Below are 18,139 nucleotides of genomic sequence, written 5' to 3'. Positions count from 1 at the left end.
TCTGTCAAAGGATGGAAGGCAGGAGAGATTACATGACAAAGGAGTAATGGTGCTTGGGGTGTGAATGAGTAGTTCCTGTTCAAAATGCTCCATGCCCCAGCTTTGTCCTTAAAGTAATAAATGTGCTTATCTTTTAACTATTATTGATTTTATTACTTGACACTATCTGGTCATTTCCTCCCTATTCAGCTGCTCAAATGACATATAAAGAGGGATGATTGCCAGTGTACTGTAGCAGTTCCATTTATTTCATTTGGAGTTGGTATTTTGTTCCAACCTGCAATTATTTAGAACTGCCTGACGCTGGAAAAGCATTGCTGGCTGCATTCCTGGGTAGTAAAGGCTTTTGTGGATTCATTAGCAGCATAAAAACATAGTTTAGTGTTGTTATTTATGCGATAACTAGTAAAGTTACTTTAAGTGTGATTAGTAAAAGAGTTACTTGCTTTTTTAAAAAGAAAATGTGTCATTAGTTTATTTCTAATTCTCCGTTCTGAATCTTTGTCTAGTGATTATGTTTCGGTTCATTTTTTGCATTTCTCCTTGTTAAATTCTCTCAAAATATCCCACACGTAAATATACCAATAATGTATTTGTTGGCAGAGTAAAGTTGGCAAAATCCAAATCCATAATTGCAGTAAAAATAGAAAAAGTTGGAAATTCTCAGCAGGTCTGGCAGCATCTGTGGAGAGAAACAGAATTAACGTTTCCAGTCGTTTCAGCTCTTAATTCTGATAGGTTATCAATCTGAAATATTAGCTCTGTTTCTCTCTCCATAGATAGTGCCAAAGCTGCTAAGTATTTCCAGCATTTTCTGTTTTTATTTCAAATTTCAACAATATTTTGCTTTTTCTATTCCTGAATTTACTGGCTTAAATTCACACCCACAAATTTAACTACTTTTGGTGCCAGGTTAGTTTGGATGGATCTTCAAGAATTTCAGGAATGCCAATAATTGTCAAACTGGTCCACAAACTTGAATTCCTCCCTCCATTCTTCCAATCATGTTTCAGCTGACTAACCTTCCTTATCTGTCTGGCATAGAGCATGGTGTAGGTAGTATCTTGAGAATACTAACCTTAAATACATTAAGAACAGAAAATGCTGGAAAACACTCAAGGTCAGGCAGCATCTGTGGAGAAAGTAACAGTTTGTGTTTCAGGTCAATGACCTTTCATCAGAACCAGCCCTAAGTTCTTTAGTTTTCTTTTTAGCTTCTCATATTCGCTGTGCAGGATCTTGTCCTAAGCCCCACCAACATTTCTAGTTTCCACATGGATCATGACAGCAGACTACTCACCTCACCCTCCCCAAAGTCTGCCTACACATTTCTGGATGCCAGAGGAGTTGGCCAGCTTCAGCCAATTGAGCACCCACCCTAATTACAGCTATGGGATTCCTTTCCTCCTCATAGCACTTTCTCCCAGCCTGTGGTTTTCTCTCTTGGTCAAGCTCATCCGTGCAGCAGAATGTCTGGTTTAAAATTTCTTCCCCAGGCTGTGTTGCATAATGTATTAAATCAAGTTCAACAGCCTGCAATAGCAACTCTGACAATTAGTGAAAGTGCATTAATTCTGCTATGCACACATATTGCACTTCACCGTGGTGTTTACACATTTTTAAAATAACCTGTATATTTATCTTTTGAAAATACTCTTAGATCTGTAATCCATAATTTTACCCGTTGCCTTTTACAGCAGTAATTCCAGAAGCAGGTGGGCAAACATTCTATCTATTAATGGATTATTGTTCATTACCATTTACTCAGTGACCTCTAAACCTAAAGCAATTTAAAGAATAGGAAAAGTATTGAGAATTCTCAGCATGCATCCTCGCTTCAATTCCTGTCTAACCTTGAATAGAAGAAGTCAACAGCTTCTGTTCCTTTTTACTCATGGTGATCTCTGAAACTAAAGCAATTTCAGTATGTAAATTCAGTACATAAATTGAGGACTGGGAGTGTTAGGAAAAATTCCCAGCATGCATCCATTGCTCAATTTCTCAAATTTTCATAAAATTTGATTTTCAACAAATAGTTGAATGTATAGTTGGAAGTCATCTACCAATATAATTTGAATAGTAAAAGGTACACTTTCACTTTATTGGAAGAGTATAAATATTAACAGTACTCCCAAGTCATGTCAGTATTTTTAAGATGGATGATATTTTCTAGGTTTTATACTGGCTTTATACATGTTTATTTCAGAACCTAATTTTTTTTACTTTTAATATTGGATATTCACTATCAAATTTTGTGTCTCTAGTTTTTTTTTTGAATTTGCCCATTTTGATCTTCAAATTTTTGGGAAGACTAGCTTAGACAAAAAGTTTTGATTTCCTGTAGATATGCTTTGTATATATGTGCAGCTAAGGCCATCTAGACCTTATAACCAACATGTTTGGCATTAAATATAGAATAATGCATATTCAGAGGTGAATTGCAGATCTGTAAAGAATTGGGCCACTTCAAAGAAACCCCATACATGGCTGATTCATCTTTGACCTATTGTATAGTAAATGCCAAGGTATTTGTTTTATTTGTCAGATATTGCAGGTATCACATCATAATTAATTAATTACACATACAAGAAAACAGAGTTGTGATTTTACAGTTATAATAATATGATAATATCTGATTATCTAAGCTGAATATTGCAGAATATAGTTTTGTTCCAACAGGAGAAAGTTTAGTTTACATTGACCTGAGGATAAAGTGCAATATTATAGTCTTGCAGGTATTGGAACTCTTGAGATATGGCTCATATGGCTGAAACACAAGTGTTAAATTTTTGGATAAACATCATCCAATCTTGCTAATAGCAGTTGCGTTAAAGCACCAGCTCAGCACACAACTAGAATAATCACAGTTTAGTGACAAAAATAGGAAGTGAGAAAATGTACCCTTAGACACCAGGCTTAACCTTTTGTCTTGCCTCATCTTTTGATATTTGTGGCCTAATTAACTCTTCAAATTTCAAAGGAATTCCCACATTGGCTCCATTGTGTAAGCTACTTCTTAAAAAAAAGTTAGTTTCTTCTTTCGTGTCAAGCATTTAGTTATCTTGCTCATTAACTTACTCCTATGAAGTGCAAATAGCCCAAATCTATCCAAGAGTTGGATGTTGTTCTCATACATGAGTAGGCTTTACTAGCATAATGTATGGTTTGATAAGCTATAAGAAAATGCTCTCTTGACTTTGGAATTGGCATTGAATTGGAAAATAGCAAATATCAAACTCTACTATTCCAAAGCTCTCCTGGCTGGCATTTCATCATTCATGCTCCATAAGCTTGAGCTCATCCAAAACTCTACTTCCCATATGCTAACTTGCATCATGTCCCATTCATCCATAAACCCCTTGCTTACTGACCTACATGGATTCCCAAGGCCTCAATTTTAAAATTCCCATCCTTTAAAATTCAAATCCTTCAATGGCCTCTCCCCTTTATATTTCTAACCTCCATTAGCATTACAAGCCTCCACGAACTCTGCATTCCTCCAATTCTAGCCTCTTGTGCATCCCTGATTTCCTTTGCTCCACCATTGGTGGCCATGTCTTCAGCTTCCTAAGTACTAAGCTCTGGAATTCTCTCCTTTTTAAACCTCTCTCTCCTCCTTTAAGACATTCCTTTTAAAACGTACCTCTCTGACAAAGTTTTTGGTCACCTGTCCTGATCTCTCCCTATGTCGCTTGGTATCAAAGTTTGATTGATCACGCTCCTGTGAAGCGCCTTGGGACTTGTAATCATGTTAAAGGTGCGATATAAATGGTTGTGGTTGTATTATTATTAAAGAAAGGAAGGAGAGAGAAACCAGGCAACTGCAGAGTCAACATCAATTGTGGGGCAGTGACTGGAATCGGACAGAGTGGCTGACCAGAGTCAGTCTGCACAGATTTGTGGAGTAAATCATGTCTGACTAATCTAGTTCAGTTTTCCAAAGGAGTCACTGATATGATGGATAAAGAGGTATCTCTGGCTGCTCTATACATGGACCTCCAGAGGCATTTGATGAGATTCTGCACAAGAATTTATTAAAGCAAATAAAAGTGCATGTGATTGGAGGCAACTGTGCAGCAAAGATTGGAATTTGGTTGAGAGATGGGAGACTGAGTAGAGCTAAATGAAGAATACTCTTTATGCAGGATCTGACAAGTGGTGTTTCCTATATATTATATATATATATTAGTGCACAGGTACAAAAAGTAATCAAAAAGCCTAATGAAGTGCTGGTCTTTATCTGAAGGCGGTTGGAATTTAAACGTGAGAAAGTGCTGCTTCAGTTGTATAGAGCCTTAACCGGACCCCATCTGTAGTACTTTGTTCAGTTTTGGGCACTGCTCTTCATGAAATATATAGTGGCCTGGAAGGGGCTACAATGTAGATTTACCTGAATAATATTGGAGCTTAAAGGCTTAAATTATGAGGACAGATTGCATAATCTTGGCTTGTATTCTCTTGATATAGAAAGTTGAGGAGTGATATTAATGTACTTAAAAAGACAAAATGTTCCTGTAAAGTAAATGCAAGGAAATTTTGCGAGAGTTTTAACGTGGGATTGGGTGCAGGTGGGGAGGTTAAATGGGCAGACATTTTGAGCATGCTGACTTCAGTGTTTTACTGAGACGCAGTAAGGGGCGAGCAACCAACCTGCTCCCAGGAGGCAGGTTGACATCTCAAATATATTTAATGAGGCTGGAAGCCTTGGCTTTAACCTGTTTTGTAGGTTGAACTGTGGCCAACAACATTTCCTGGGCCTCTGGGAAACCCAACAGCTGCAGCAAGACAAAAACAGCCTTAGAGAAGGCAAATGCTTTAACAGCGCTCTTTGGGGGGCCAGGAGGAGCAGGAGTACTTCCTCATAACTCCCCAAGCTGCCCTGGGGTCGGGGATTGGACCTACCTGGTCATATAGCCTCAACAAGTTGCACACTGGAGTTTTTTGAGAAAACAACTCTACTGCACAGTACTGGTCCCCAACACCCCCACCAGCTGCCAGCACATCAGCAAGTAAAGGCCCCCACCCTCCCATTTGTCTTCTAGTCGAGAAATCCAGGACAGGAGGGCACAATCTTAAAATTAGAGCTGAGCCATTCTGGAATAAAATGAGGAACCCACTTTTTCTCACAAGAGTTAGTAGAAATCTAGAACTAACTTCCCACAAAAGACTGTAGCTGCTGGGACAATTGAAATTTTGAAGACTAAAATGGCTAGATTTTTGATAAAGTTTATCATGGAGTATGGATCAAAGGTGGGTAAGTGGGTTGAGGTACAGATCAACCTAGATTCAAAGTTCTACTCTTGTTCCTATGTTCCTAATAGGTGCATTTTCGTTTCCATTTTTAAAATTTCTTCCTTTATTATTCTTCTCTCTATTTTCTACTGTCTTCCTCTCCTTTCTTTCTTCCCTTTCCTGCCTTGAAAGTGGAGCTTTTACATTTTTCTTTTTTGTAGCCATTTTCAAAACTAAGGATCTTTCCTTTTCTCCTGCAGTGTAAAAGGATTTTAAAAACCAAAGTTTGGTGTTTCTTAGTTGCTGCTTTTTGATTTACTGAGTCATCTGTTCTCTTTTCAAACTTGATTGTCCTTTACTATAGACCTTAAGTCTACTAGAATTAATTAATCCAGCTGTGCTGATTAAAATATACGGTTAAGAATTTTCAAACTTTCTGAGCAGTGGGTGCCTCCCAACTGTTTGGTCTGGAATGTCTTCAGGAGTGACTTTGGCTCAAGTGGAATTTTCCATTTGGTAAGTATCCTCTGTGTTGCTTTCAACAATAGCTAATCAATCCAAATGGTGCACAATAACTGAACAACAAAATGCTAATACTGCTGATTGTATTTATTGTCTCGAATATTATTCGCTTATTTGCGCTACTAATGTTGAAATGATATGTTATCCCCCTAATATGTATTCATTTTCTACACAGATGAACCTGGACCATCAGGAAGTTTAAAGTACATAGCACAACCCACAGCAACACAGGTCACATACATAGACAGCACAACAGCATCAAACATGAGGCTTCTGTGCTTCAGTAGGTGTGGAATCACCAGCACGTGACCGTTCATGAAGTACTGATGTAGATTTTCATTTAGTTTAAAGTGAATTGGAGAAGGCAGTGACATGCCACAAGTACTCCTGTATGGAAGTGCTAATAGAGAAAACAGAGATTAGAGTAATATAAACCAGGAAGTATTTTGTGATTGTACGCTGTCAGATTGGCAGGTATCTTTATTCGCAAATGTAAAAAAGTGCTTGGCAGTACTTTTACTACTTTCTACATTTTCATGGAAATAGATGACCCTGCAAGCCACCTTCAACAGTTCATCAGGTGAACGATGCGACAGAAATTGCTTCCAGGAAATTATAATCAGTCAAAAGTCTGGAAATGCATCAGGCTTAAATAATACCTTTTCGTAACACAGAACTCTCAAAAGAGCTGTTGAAGAACCTGAATCTACAATTGCAAGCTTTTTTTTGTTTAGATTAGGTAGGATATTAAAGTCCTTGGCAACTCTCCCTCTGGTCAGGTCTCTTTGTTGTTGTCCTTTATGCCCCCACATCACATTTCTTCTGAGAGGATAATGGCTACAATAATTTCTGGTCCCAGGTGGAAGATGGGCTTCCTGGCGTTTGGTGGGGAGTCATGCCAGGTTGTGGGTAGCAGGGAGAAAAAGTAATCCACCACCACTGCCTGTACAAACATTTAGTTAAGGCTTTAAATTTAGGCCCTGGCAATCTCTAAATACTTGATATTGCTGGGGCATAATAATAGGATCCCATGCCTAGCAGCCCTGCAGTAGAAGTAGCAGGGAATAACTGAGGCTATGTTTCCCTTTTTTTTCTGTAGGTCTTATGGACTGGTGCAATTTCTGTTGCTGGAACTAGCCAACGGAAAGCAGCAGTAATCTATATCCATGTTGCTATCCATCTCCATGTGCCCCAGATCCACTGAAAAATTGAGACAGGGCAGTAGGCAGAAAGCCTAACTTACTGTCCATTTAACTACTTTTGTAAAGAACCAACAGTAATAAATACTGGGCAAAATGGGGCAGGGAGATGGAAAAGGTGACATATTTCATATACATACAAAATTATTTGAAATGTAATTAATTGGACATGAAGCATTGGGACATTAAGGACATAATTAAAGCATTACTTCACAGTCTATACCTTTTAATTCAAATTGATTGGTTCGGTTGAACAGGCACATAGTAAAACCTGGACAACATTCAGGCTTGGGCTGATAAGTGGTGAATAACATAACCTGGCACTTGTTTGGCATAAATGACCATCTCCAACAAGAGAGTCTAGCCACCTCTCTTGACTTTCAACAGCATTACCATCACTGAATTCCCCAATCATTAACACCCTGGAAGCCACTATTGAACAGAAACAGCCAGACCAGCCACATAAATACTGTGGCTATAAAAGCAGGTCAGAGACTGGGTATTCTGCAGCAAGTAACTCACTACCTGTATGAGTGCAGCTCCAACAACACTCAACAAGCTTGACACCATTTAGGACAAAGCAGTCTGGTTGATTGACACCCCACACACCACCTTAAACATTCAATCCCTCACCACTATGGCATCTGTGTGTACCAACATTCCCTCGAAGCTGTGCAATCCCACAAAGGGGACACACAGGCAGCGTCCCTTTAAGATGCGCAGCTGCATGGCAATCTGAAAGGGACTGCACAGTGTATCAAATGGTTGTGCACAATGAAGGGAAATTAGAGGGAATATTGGTATGTACTGTTAAACAGGCAGATGTCCATTCACCAAAATGAGGAAGCCGATGACGGTCTCTGCTCCACAACTGTTTTATTGTCAATTCATAGTTTAGTCCAAAGATCCATTCCCCACTCTTCCCTTCTGGATTAACTCTCTGTTCAGAGGCAACTCCCACACTGGGCAAAAACCCAGCCCTTAAATGCAAAACTATAATGAGCATCACCTGCTCTCTATTAACATTGAAATGAGTCCTGTTTAATTAAAGGGACCAATTTTCAATATTGTCATGTACCAACTACAAGGTGCACTGCAGCAATTTGCCAAGGTTTCTTTGACAGCACCTTCCAAAGCCATGACCTCTACCACCTAGAAGTACAAGGGCAGCAGGTGCATGGGAGTGCCATCGCCTGCAAGCTCCCCTCCAAGTCACATACCAGCCTGACATGGAAATGTATTGCCATTCCTTCATTGTTGCTGGGTCAAAATCCTGGAGCACTCTACCTAACAGCACTGTGGGTGTACCTACACCACACAAACTGCAGGGGTTCAAGATGTGGACTCCACCATCACCACCTTAGTTAGTGATGGGCAATAAATGCTGGCCTTGCCAATGACGTCCACATCCCTTGAACGAATAAAAAAAGTTATCTGAATTCAAATTTTTGCTCTCTTCGCACACTGCTGCTTGCATTGTTTATTTCAAATTATTGAATAACATTTTTAGTGAAAAAAATTGAATTATCTGGAGTCAACTTCTTATTTTTGGGATGTAACACTGGTAGGGTTTTATTTATTATCATCCCTAGTTGCCCTAAGGGCATTGGAAGTCATATATATTATGGGATAAGAGTCACACCATAACCCACAAATTACCACCACACTCAATCTTTTGGTTAGTAGTTCAGTGCCATAACCATTAGGCTATCATTCCTGAAATTTAAATACAATGTTCTCTTTTGACTTGATTTGTAGAAAAAAAAGTGTATACTGTATTTATGTTGAAATCAGTATCTATTTTTGAAATACAAGTGGCATTCAATGCTCAAACTAATATTTCACGTCAATAAGAATATTGCACATGATAATACTTTCTACAAGTAGCACCAGTTACACCTTATTGAGAATAAGCTGTTTTCATAAAGTATGTACACTTTGGTGATTAACTTTAATCTGTAGAATATTGTGCATTTCTGAAGTTATTTCAGTTGTGAGAAAGTACTTGTTAATTTGCAACTTAACATTCTTGCACAAAGTTAATGTTTCCAAATCTGACATGTCAGTTTTATTTAAAAGCATACCTGAACCAAGAATAGATTTCTGTGTAATTAGCCCTTCATGTTCACTCTGATTCTACAAGTTGCTGGTTAAGGCATAAATGCTCCTCAATTATCTTTACTGTGTTACATTTAGTGTGCTACTATACAAAAGAATTAATGCACTGTCAAAAGTTACCTAAAGAGAACAGACCATTTTTAAGAGCAGTCTTGCTATTTATAAAATAAATGTTTGTTTAAATTTATTTGAATAATTAAATGGGCTTTGGGGGAATTTAAAGAAAGCATGATCCAAGCATAACCTTCTTTGGCAAACTGATTATACACTTAGCAGATTTGAGCTGTGTATGATTCTTGCTTTAATTAACTCTAAAGGTTCTTTCTAGAATTACATATTTTCTGTTGTTTAGCAAATAAGGGAAGTCTACCCGAATTAACATTAGCTCAGAAGAACAAGCTGAAACATCTCACCATAGTAAGCTTGGCTGCAAGAATGAAGGTACTTAAGATTTTGTTTGTGCATACATGCTAGGTGTCCAGGATGCATTGCCATGTAGTGATTTTCTTTTTTCTTTTGTGTTCTGATTCAGTTTAGTTTTGTAGTCAGCACATTTTTGTAAGAGCCCAATTGAACTTGCGAACATTGTTTACATAGTGTTAATTTTTGTTAATTAACTTGGGCAGCAAATGTACTCTATAATTGGTACTATTACTGCATGGAAAAGTGACTATGAACTGCACAGAAATCATAGCTTTTTATACAGTGCAGTAAAATTTGAAATTATTCTTCCATCACTTAGGGCGACTTGAGAGATCTTGCATCTCTTAAAGGAGGCCTGGGAGGTGCCTTTAAACCAGAAACACATGGCCCTTTTATAACCAAGTATTTAGTTAACAACAGATGCTCTCTTAGGCTTAGGAAATTATACATTTCTCTCTCCTTTTCGCTCTCCCCCTCTCCTTTCTCCCTCTCCCCTTCCTCCCTCTCTCCTTTTCCCCCCTCCCTCTCCCTCTCTCCTTTTTCCCCCCTCCCTCTCCCTCTCTCCTTTTCCCCTCTCCCTCTCTCCTTTTCCCCTCTCCCTCTCTCCTTTTCCCCTCTCTCCCTTTTCCCCTCTCCCTCTCTCCTTTTCCCCCCTCCCTCTCCCTCTCTCCTTTTCCCCCCTCCCTCTCCCTCTCTCCTTTTCCCCCCTCCCTCTCCCTCTCTCCTTTTCCCCCCTCCCTCTCCCTCTCTCCTTTTCCCCCCTCCCTCTCCCTCTCTCCTTTTCCCCCCTCCCCCTCCCCCTCTCCTTCCCCCCCCTCCCCCTCTCCTTCCCCCCCCTCCCCCTCTCCTTTCCCCCCCTCCCCCTCTCCTTTCCCCCCCTCCCCCTCTCCTTTCCCCCCCTCCCCCTCTCCTTTCCCCCCCCTCCCCCTCTCCTTTCCCCCCCCTCCCCCTCTCCTTTCCCCCCCCTCCCCCTCTCCTTTCCCCCCCCCTCTCCTTTTCCCCCCCCTCCCCCTCTCCTTTTCCCCCCCTCCCCCTCTCCTTTCCCCCCCCCTCCCCCTCTCCTTTTCCCCCCCCTCCCCCTCTCCTTTTCCCCCCCCTCCCCCTCTCCTTTTCCCCCCCCTCCCCCTCTCCTTTTCCCCCCCCTCCCCCTCTCCTTTTCCCCCCCCTCCCCCTCTCCTTTTCCCCCCCCTCCCCCTCTCCTTTTCCCCCCCCTCCCCCTCTCCTTTTCCCCCCCCTCCCCCTCTCCTTTTCCCCCCCCTCCCCCTCTCCTTTTCCCCCCCCTCCCCCTCTCCTTTTCCCCCCCCTCCCCCTCTCCTTTTCCCCCCCTCCCCCTCTCCTTTTCCCCCCCCTCCCCCTCTCCTTTTCCCCCCCCTCCCCCTCTCCTTTTCCCCCCCCCCTCCCCCTCTCCTTTCCCCCCCCCCTCCCCCTCTCCTTTTCCCCCCCCTCCCCCTCTCCTTTTCCCCCCCCTCCCCCTCTCCTTTTCCCCCCCCTCCCCCTCTCCTTTTCCCCCCCCTCCCCCTCTCCTTTTCCCCCCCCTCCCCCTCTCCTTTTCCCCCCCCTCCCCCTCTCCTTTTCCCCCCCCTCCCCCTCTCCTTTTCCCCCCCCTCCCCCTCTCCTTTTCCCCCCCCTCCCCCTCTCCTTTTCCCCCCCCTCCCCCTCTCCTTTTCCCCCCCCTCCCCCTCTCCTTTTCCCCCCCCTCCCCCTCTCCTTTTCCCCCCCCTCCCCCTCTCCTTTTTCCCCCCCTCCCCCTCTCCTTTTTCCCCCCCCTCCCCCTCTCCTTTTCCCCCCCCTCCCCCTCTCCTTTTCCCCCCCCCTCCCCCTCTCCTTTTCCCCCCCCTCCCCCTCTCCTTTTCCCCCCCTCCCCCTCTCCTTTTTCCCCCCCCTCCCCCTCTCCTTTTCCCCCCCCCTCCCCCTCTCCTTTCCCCCCCCCCTCCCCCTCTCCTTTTCCCCCCCCCTCCCCCTCTCCTTTTCCCCCCCCCTCCCCCTCTCCTTTCCCCCCCCCCCTCCCCCTCTCCTTTTCCCCCCCCCTCCCCCTCTCCTTTTCCCCCCTCTCCTTTTCCCCCCCTCCCCCTCTCCTTTTCCCCCCCTCCCCCTCTCCTTTTCCCCCCCTCCCCCTCTCCTTTTCCCCCCCTCCCCCTCTCCTTTTCCCCCCCTCCCCCTCTCCTTTTCCCCCCCTCCCCCTCTCCTTTTCCCCCCCTCCCCCTCTCCTTTTCCCCCCCTCCCCCTCTCCTTTTCCCCCCCTCCCCCTCTCCTTTTCCCCCCCTCCCCCTCTCCTTTTCCCCCCCTCCCCCTCTCCTTTTCCCCCCCCTCCCCCTCTCCTTTTCCCCCCCCCCTCCCCCTCTCCTTTTCCCCCCCCTCCCCCTCTCCTTTTCCCCCCCCTCCCCCTCTCCTTTCCCCCCCCTCCCCCTCTCCTTTTCCCCCCCCTCCCCCTCTCCTTTTCCCCCCCCTCCCCCTCTCCTTTTTCCCCCCCCTCCCCCTCTCCTTTTTCCCCCCCCTCCCCCTCTCCTTTTTCCCCCCCCTCCCCCTCTCCTTTTTCCCCCCCCTCCCCCTCTCCTTTTTCCCCCCCCTCCCCCTCTCCTTTTTCCCCCCCCTCCCCCTCTCCTTTTTCCCCCCCCTCCCCCTCTCCTTTTTCCCCCCCTCCCCCTCTCCTTTTCCCCCCCCTCCCCCTCTCCTTTTTCCCCCCCCTCCCCCTCTCCTTTTTCCCCCCCCTCCCCCTCTCCTTTTTCCCCCCCCTCCCCCTCTCCTTTTTCCCCCCCCTCCCCCTCTCCTTTTTCCCCCCCCTCCCCCTCTCCTTTTTCCCCCCCCTCCCCCTCTCCTTTTTCCCCCCCCTCCCCCTCTCCTTTTTCCCCCCCCTCCCCCTCTCCCTCTCTCTTTCTTTCTCCTTTCTCTCTCTCCCTCTCCTTTCTTTCTCTCCCTTCCACCTCAGGTGAAAGAGTTGTAGCAGGACATGTTCTCTGACCTTTTCCATATTGCCACTGAGCCAACTGCCAGCCAGGTGATCGATAAGAAAGGACTTGGATGGCTGGTCCTCTAGTTTTTATCCTCCTTTCTTAATGGAGATCACTTACACTGGTACAGTTGAAATGTTTAATTTCTCATTTTTACTTAAACTGAAACTATACATATAACAATTATCATAATGGAGAATGCTCCAGGGAACTAGGTGCTGCTTTGGGGTGTACCTTCTCCTTTCACTTCTAGGATCTAGGTTTGAATGCAGCTCAAACCGATAGTTGTCTGGACTGTACATGAAATGGGGTTGGCCAGTTTTAATCCAGTTCCTAATGGTTAAGAGCTGACAGCACAGAACTGACTTGAATTGGCAATTAATTCAGAAACCAATGGATGGTTGATGGCAAAAGTATAAGACTGTCACGCTAGTACTTTTCTAAAGTAGGGACTTGGGCTCATTGTTGGGAAATGGTGCTTTAGTTGGAGGATTAACATCTAACGATACTGTTTGATACTCAAACTGACTGCCTGTAATGCGTTTTGTTCCCTCAGCAATAACATCCTTTACAAATTTTATCTTAAAAGAATTTGTAATATCTTGGTGTGTTACAGCACTGACACTGAAAGTTTATTGTAAAATGTCATAAGAACTTAAGTAAAGCTCCAGTACTCTAAATAGATACCTGAAACTTCTGTTTTTGTCAACATTCATTTTTCCTCCTAAACTTCTCAATTTCTCATTTGACTTCTGCTTTTGTGCTTCATACTTCAGCCAGCTTTGTACTAGCACTGTTGCCCCATAGTCTCATTGCTTTTTAAGATTGGTGCTAAATATGGATTGTAAAACAAATTAGTTGGTGGAAAAGGTTTTACTAGATAAATAACCTATTTAAGAACTTAGACTCAAATGTTCTCTTTTAATCTAGTGGTCAGAGAAGAGTTTCCCCTATGTTCATAGTTTAACTGTTTGACTACCTCATTCTATAGAACTGCTTAACTGACAGTACTATTACATGTGTGCAACTTGAACTTGTACTCTACATCAAGGGAATGCCCTTTTACTAATCTTTGTAAAGCTGTAATGTATGAAACTTTGTTTTTTTTGTCTTTTTAATGAGTGCAATAATTTCATAGAGTCATTATAATGGCACAGAAGGCAGCCATGGAGCCCATTGTGTCCATGCCGGTGCTCTGTAGAGCAATCCAGTCAGTCCCATTTTCCCCACTCCATCCCAATAGCCCTGCAAGTTTATTTCCCTCAAGTACCCATCCGGTTTCCTTTTGAAATCATTCATCGTCTCCGCTTCCATCACCCTCATCGGCAGCGAGTTCCAGGTCATTACCAGTCGCTGCGTTAAAAGTTCCTACTTGCATCCCTAATACATCTCTTTCCCAGAACCCTAATTCTGTGATCCCTAGTCCTTGTACCATCAGTTATTGTAAACAGCTTTTCTTTGTCTACCTTATCTAAACCTGTCATAATCTTGTACACATCAATCAAATCTTCCTTCAATCTCCTTTCCTCCTTTCCTCCAAGGAGAACAACCCCAGCTTCTCAAACCTACCTTGTAGATAAAATTCCTCATCCTTGGAACCGTTCTGATGAATCTCCTTTGCAGCCTCTCGACGTCGCTCACATCCTTCCTAAAGTGTGGTGACCGGAACTGGATGCTAAACTCTAATTGGGGCCTAACCAAAGCTTAAGAAAGTTTCAACATAACTTTGCTGCTTTTGTACTCAATATTTCTATGTATGAAGCCGAAGTTCCCATATGCTTTGCTAATTACAATCTCAATATGTCCTGTGACCTTCAAAGATCTATGCACATGAACCCCAGGTCCCCCTCTCTGCAAATTCTTTAGATCTGTGCTATTAAGTCTCTATTGCCTCTCCCTATCCCTTCTGCCAAAATGCATCAGCTCACAATTCTCTATCAAATTCCATCTGCCACTTGTCTGCCCATTCTGCTAGCCTTTCTGTGTCCCATTGCAGTCATTTGGTATCATCCTCAATGTCTACCACAGCTTCAAGTTTGGTATCCTCAGCAAATTTTGAAATTTTACTCTTTATTCCAATATCCATGTTTTGTGTGCGTGTATGATCCTTGTATTGGCCTCGGGGAACACCACTGTCTGCCATCCTCCAGTCTGAAACAACCATTTACCTCCATGCTGTTTTCTGTCCTTAAGCCAATTTTTTTAATCCAAGCAGACACCGATCCTCCTATTCCACAAGCTTCAATTTTGTTCACCAACCTTTTATATGGTATTTTATTAAACCCTTTCTTAAAAATCCATATCGACAATATCCATTGCTTTCCCTTCATAAACCTTCTCTGTTACTTCATCAAAAAATTCAGTTAGATTAATCAAGAATGATCTGCCTTTTACATATCCATGCTGGCTCTCCTTAATTAACTCAAACTTCTCCAAATGCCTTTTTTTTTACTGATTATTATTTCTGAAACCTTACTACTGGTGTTAAACGAACTGGCCTGTAGTTACTAGGAATGTCCTTGCATCCTTTCTTGAATAAGGGTGTCACATTTGCCATTTTCCAATCCTCTGGCACTTCCGTCATATCTAGGGAAGATTGGAAAATTATGGCAAGCTCTTCTGCTGATTTCACTCTTACTTGCTTTAGCAAGGGCGGCGCAGTGGTTAGCACTGCAGCCTCACAGCTCCAGCGACCCGGGTTCGAATCTGGGTACTGCCTGTGTGGAGTTTGCAAGTTCTCCCTGTGTCTGCGTGGGTTTCCTCCGGGTGCTCCGGTTTCCTCCCACATGCCAAAAGACTTGCAGGGTGATAGGTTAATTGGCCATTATAAATTGCCCCTAGTATAGGTAGGTGGTAGGAAAATATAGGGACAGGTGGGGATGTGGGAGGAATATGGAATTAGTGTGGGATTAGTGTAAATGGGTGGTTGATGGTCAGCACAGACTCGGTGGGCCGAAGGGCATGTTTCAGTGCTGTATCTCTAAAACTAAAAACTAAACAAACTGTGATGCAAGCCATCTGGACCAGGTGACTTATCTTCCTTAAGCAAAGCCTGCCTTTTCAGTACATCCATGCTATCAATATTTACCCTATCCATTACCTCTACCATCTCTGCTTCCACCAAGATTATTAGCACCTTCTTCCTTAGTGAACACTGATGCAAAGTACTCGTTAAGAATTCGAGCTTTGCCCTGAGCCTCTAAGCAAATATTACCCTCTTTGTCCCTAATAGGCCCCACCTCTTACTATTTACATACCAGAAGATGATTTTTGGGTTCCTTTTGTTTTACTGCCATTCTGTTTTCATATCCTCTCTTTGCTAGTCTTATTTTTCTCTTCCCCTCTCAACGTATTTAGCCTGTGTCTCTTTTGAAGACGTCATCTGACATGCATCATACAACCTCTTTTTTTGTGTGTGTTTCATCAGGTTTGCTGTCCTCATCATCCAAGAAGCCCTAGCTTTGATTTCCCTGCCTTTCACCCTTGTTGGAACGTACCTAGCCTGTACCTGAAACATCTCCATAAAGATCACCCGTTGTTCTGTTACAGTTTTTCCTGTCAATCGTTGGTTCCATGTTACCCAAGCTAGATCCCTCTCCCATCCCATTAAAGTTAGTCCTCCCAATTTAGAAGTTCTACTTTGGATTGTCCCTTGCTGTTCTCCGTTTTTATTTTATTTTATTTAGAGATACAGCACTGAAACAGGCCCTTCGGCCCACCGAGTCTGTGCCGACCAACAACCACCCATTTATACTAATCCTACATTAATCCCATATTCCCTACCACATACCCACCATTCTACTACCACCTACCTACACTAGGGGCAATTTACAATGGCCAATTTACCTAACAACCTGCAAGTCTTTGGCTATGGAAGGAAACTGGAGCAATCGGCGGAAACCCACGCGATCACAGGGAGAACTTGCAAACTCCACACAGGCAGTACCCAGAACTGAACCTGGGTCACTGGAGCTGTGAGGCTGCGGTGCTAACCACTGCGCCGCCCTAATACTTCTATCAAATCTCCTCTCAACCTTCTCTTCTCCAAGGAAAACAGTCCCAACTTCTCCAATCTATCTTCATAATTAAAGTTCCTCATCCCTAGAGCCATTCTTGTGAATCTTTTCTGCACTCTCTCCAACGCCTTTGCATCCTTTCTAAAGTGCGGTGCCCAGAACTAGATGCAATAGTCCAGCTGAGGCCAAACTAGTGTCTTAAACCAGTTCAACATAACTTCCTTGCTCTTGTGCTCTATGCCCCTATCAATAAAGCCCAGGATACTGTATGTTTTATTGACCACTCTCTCAACCTGTCCTGCCACTTTCAATGACTTCTGAAAATATACACCCAGGTCCCTCTGCTCCTTCACCCTCTTTAGAATTGTACCCTTTATTTTATATTGTCTCTCAACCTCTCCGAAATCCCTGATACCTGGCTCCCTAACAGTCACACCCGCTCTTTCCTGAACGTGTTTTCCTCTCTGGGGTGTGACTTAATTCCTCCCCCTCCCTTTGTGTCTGAATCTGTCCAACGCGCACTCCAGCTCAACGACTCAGCCAGAGACATGTCCTACAGACATGTTTGCTTGGGACAGTCTCGCCGTCCATGGACTCCCAAATTATGCAATCCAGACACACAACCTGCTCTGCCATATCTTAATTGCCTAATTTTATTTATTTAATTGATTAAAGTCTTTATTCAACAATTATTTGTAGGTACATTAAATAGTTTAATTAGTCAAGCTATATATTTAACAGTATTTATATTTTCCAGGTCCTAGTTTAAATGATTGCCCTAACTTGGAGGGAAAAAAACTTGAAACTCGCCAACCACCTAGCTGATCATCTAATTAATGCCTCTAGACTTCAGGTCTCACTGTCTCCCATTCCCCATGTCAGACTGCTCCTTGTTTTGTTAAGTACCAGAGCAGCCCCTCTTCCCTCACTGTCAAATTCCCTCACTTAACAAATTCCACTTGTTAAGTACTCTACAGAAGCAGTACTCCGTTGAACTGAACTTGGTATAATCTTGCAACCATGATTCAAAGACAAGCAACCTTTATTGCATTCCTCGCAAATGTTGCAAAGTGCTTCACATACAGTGAAACACGAAGTGCAAACAGCTGTTATGGAAGCAAATATGGCAACCATTTTGTGCACAAGATTCCACAACGCATAACGAGATGTTTCAATGCTGTGAACAGTAAAAACTGTTAGCCACAACCATTCTTCTGCAAATGGTCACAGAAGTTTATACCAGAGGCGGCCATTTGGGTTCTTGTGGCTTTACCAGTTCTTTGTTAGAACAACCTAAATCAATTATTGTGCCCTGCTATCCTCACACAACCTTGCATCTTCCTCTGCTTGAAATATTTACCCACTTTTCACTTGCAAGTCACAACGTTGTAATCTAAACCTTATGATACAATGATTGCTTGGTCTTACCCAAGAGTTAACCCACAGGCACTTGGCTCACCTCACTTCCTAGCACCAGCAATGTTTTCTTCCTCATTGGACCAATGACATACTGGTCAAGGAAGTTCTCCTGAACACATTTCAGAAATTCCTCCCCCTCCTTACCCTTTACTCTAGCACTATCCCAATCGGCATTTGGGTGATTAAAGGGAAGACGGCGGTGTAGTGGTGTAATGTCATGAACTAGTAAGCCAGAGACTCAGACTAATGCCCTGGGGACATG

General features: G+C 43.3%; 1 protein-coding gene across 2 annotated transcripts in view; it reads left to right on the top strand.

Annotated features, from left to right (window-relative positions):
• The window catches only part of LOC137375318 (COP9 signalosome complex subunit 7b-like), a 65,850-nt gene that overhangs the window by 33,597 nt on the left and 14,114 nt on the right, over positions 1 to 18,139 (top strand). The window contains exons 4-5 of one of the 2 annotated variants that reach the window (XM_068042292.1): positions 5,930 to 6,037; positions 9,424 to 9,512. In XM_068042292.1, coding sequence (XP_067898393.1) covers positions 5,930 to 6,037; positions 9,424 to 9,512 — 197 coding nt within the window. The remainder of the gene's footprint in view (positions 1 to 5,929; positions 6,038 to 9,423; positions 9,513 to 18,139) is intronic. The other variant, XM_068042293.1, reaches the window with a different exon arrangement.

This window comes from Heterodontus francisci, chromosome 11 (assembly GCF_036365525.1).
Source record: "Heterodontus francisci isolate sHetFra1 chromosome 11, sHetFra1.hap1, whole genome shotgun sequence".
Lineage (NCBI taxonomy): Eukaryota > Metazoa > Chordata > Chondrichthyes > Heterodontiformes > Heterodontidae > Heterodontus > Heterodontus francisci.
The sequence above is the reverse complement of the archived record's forward strand: the minus strand, read 5'-3'. Positions and strand labels throughout refer to the sequence as shown.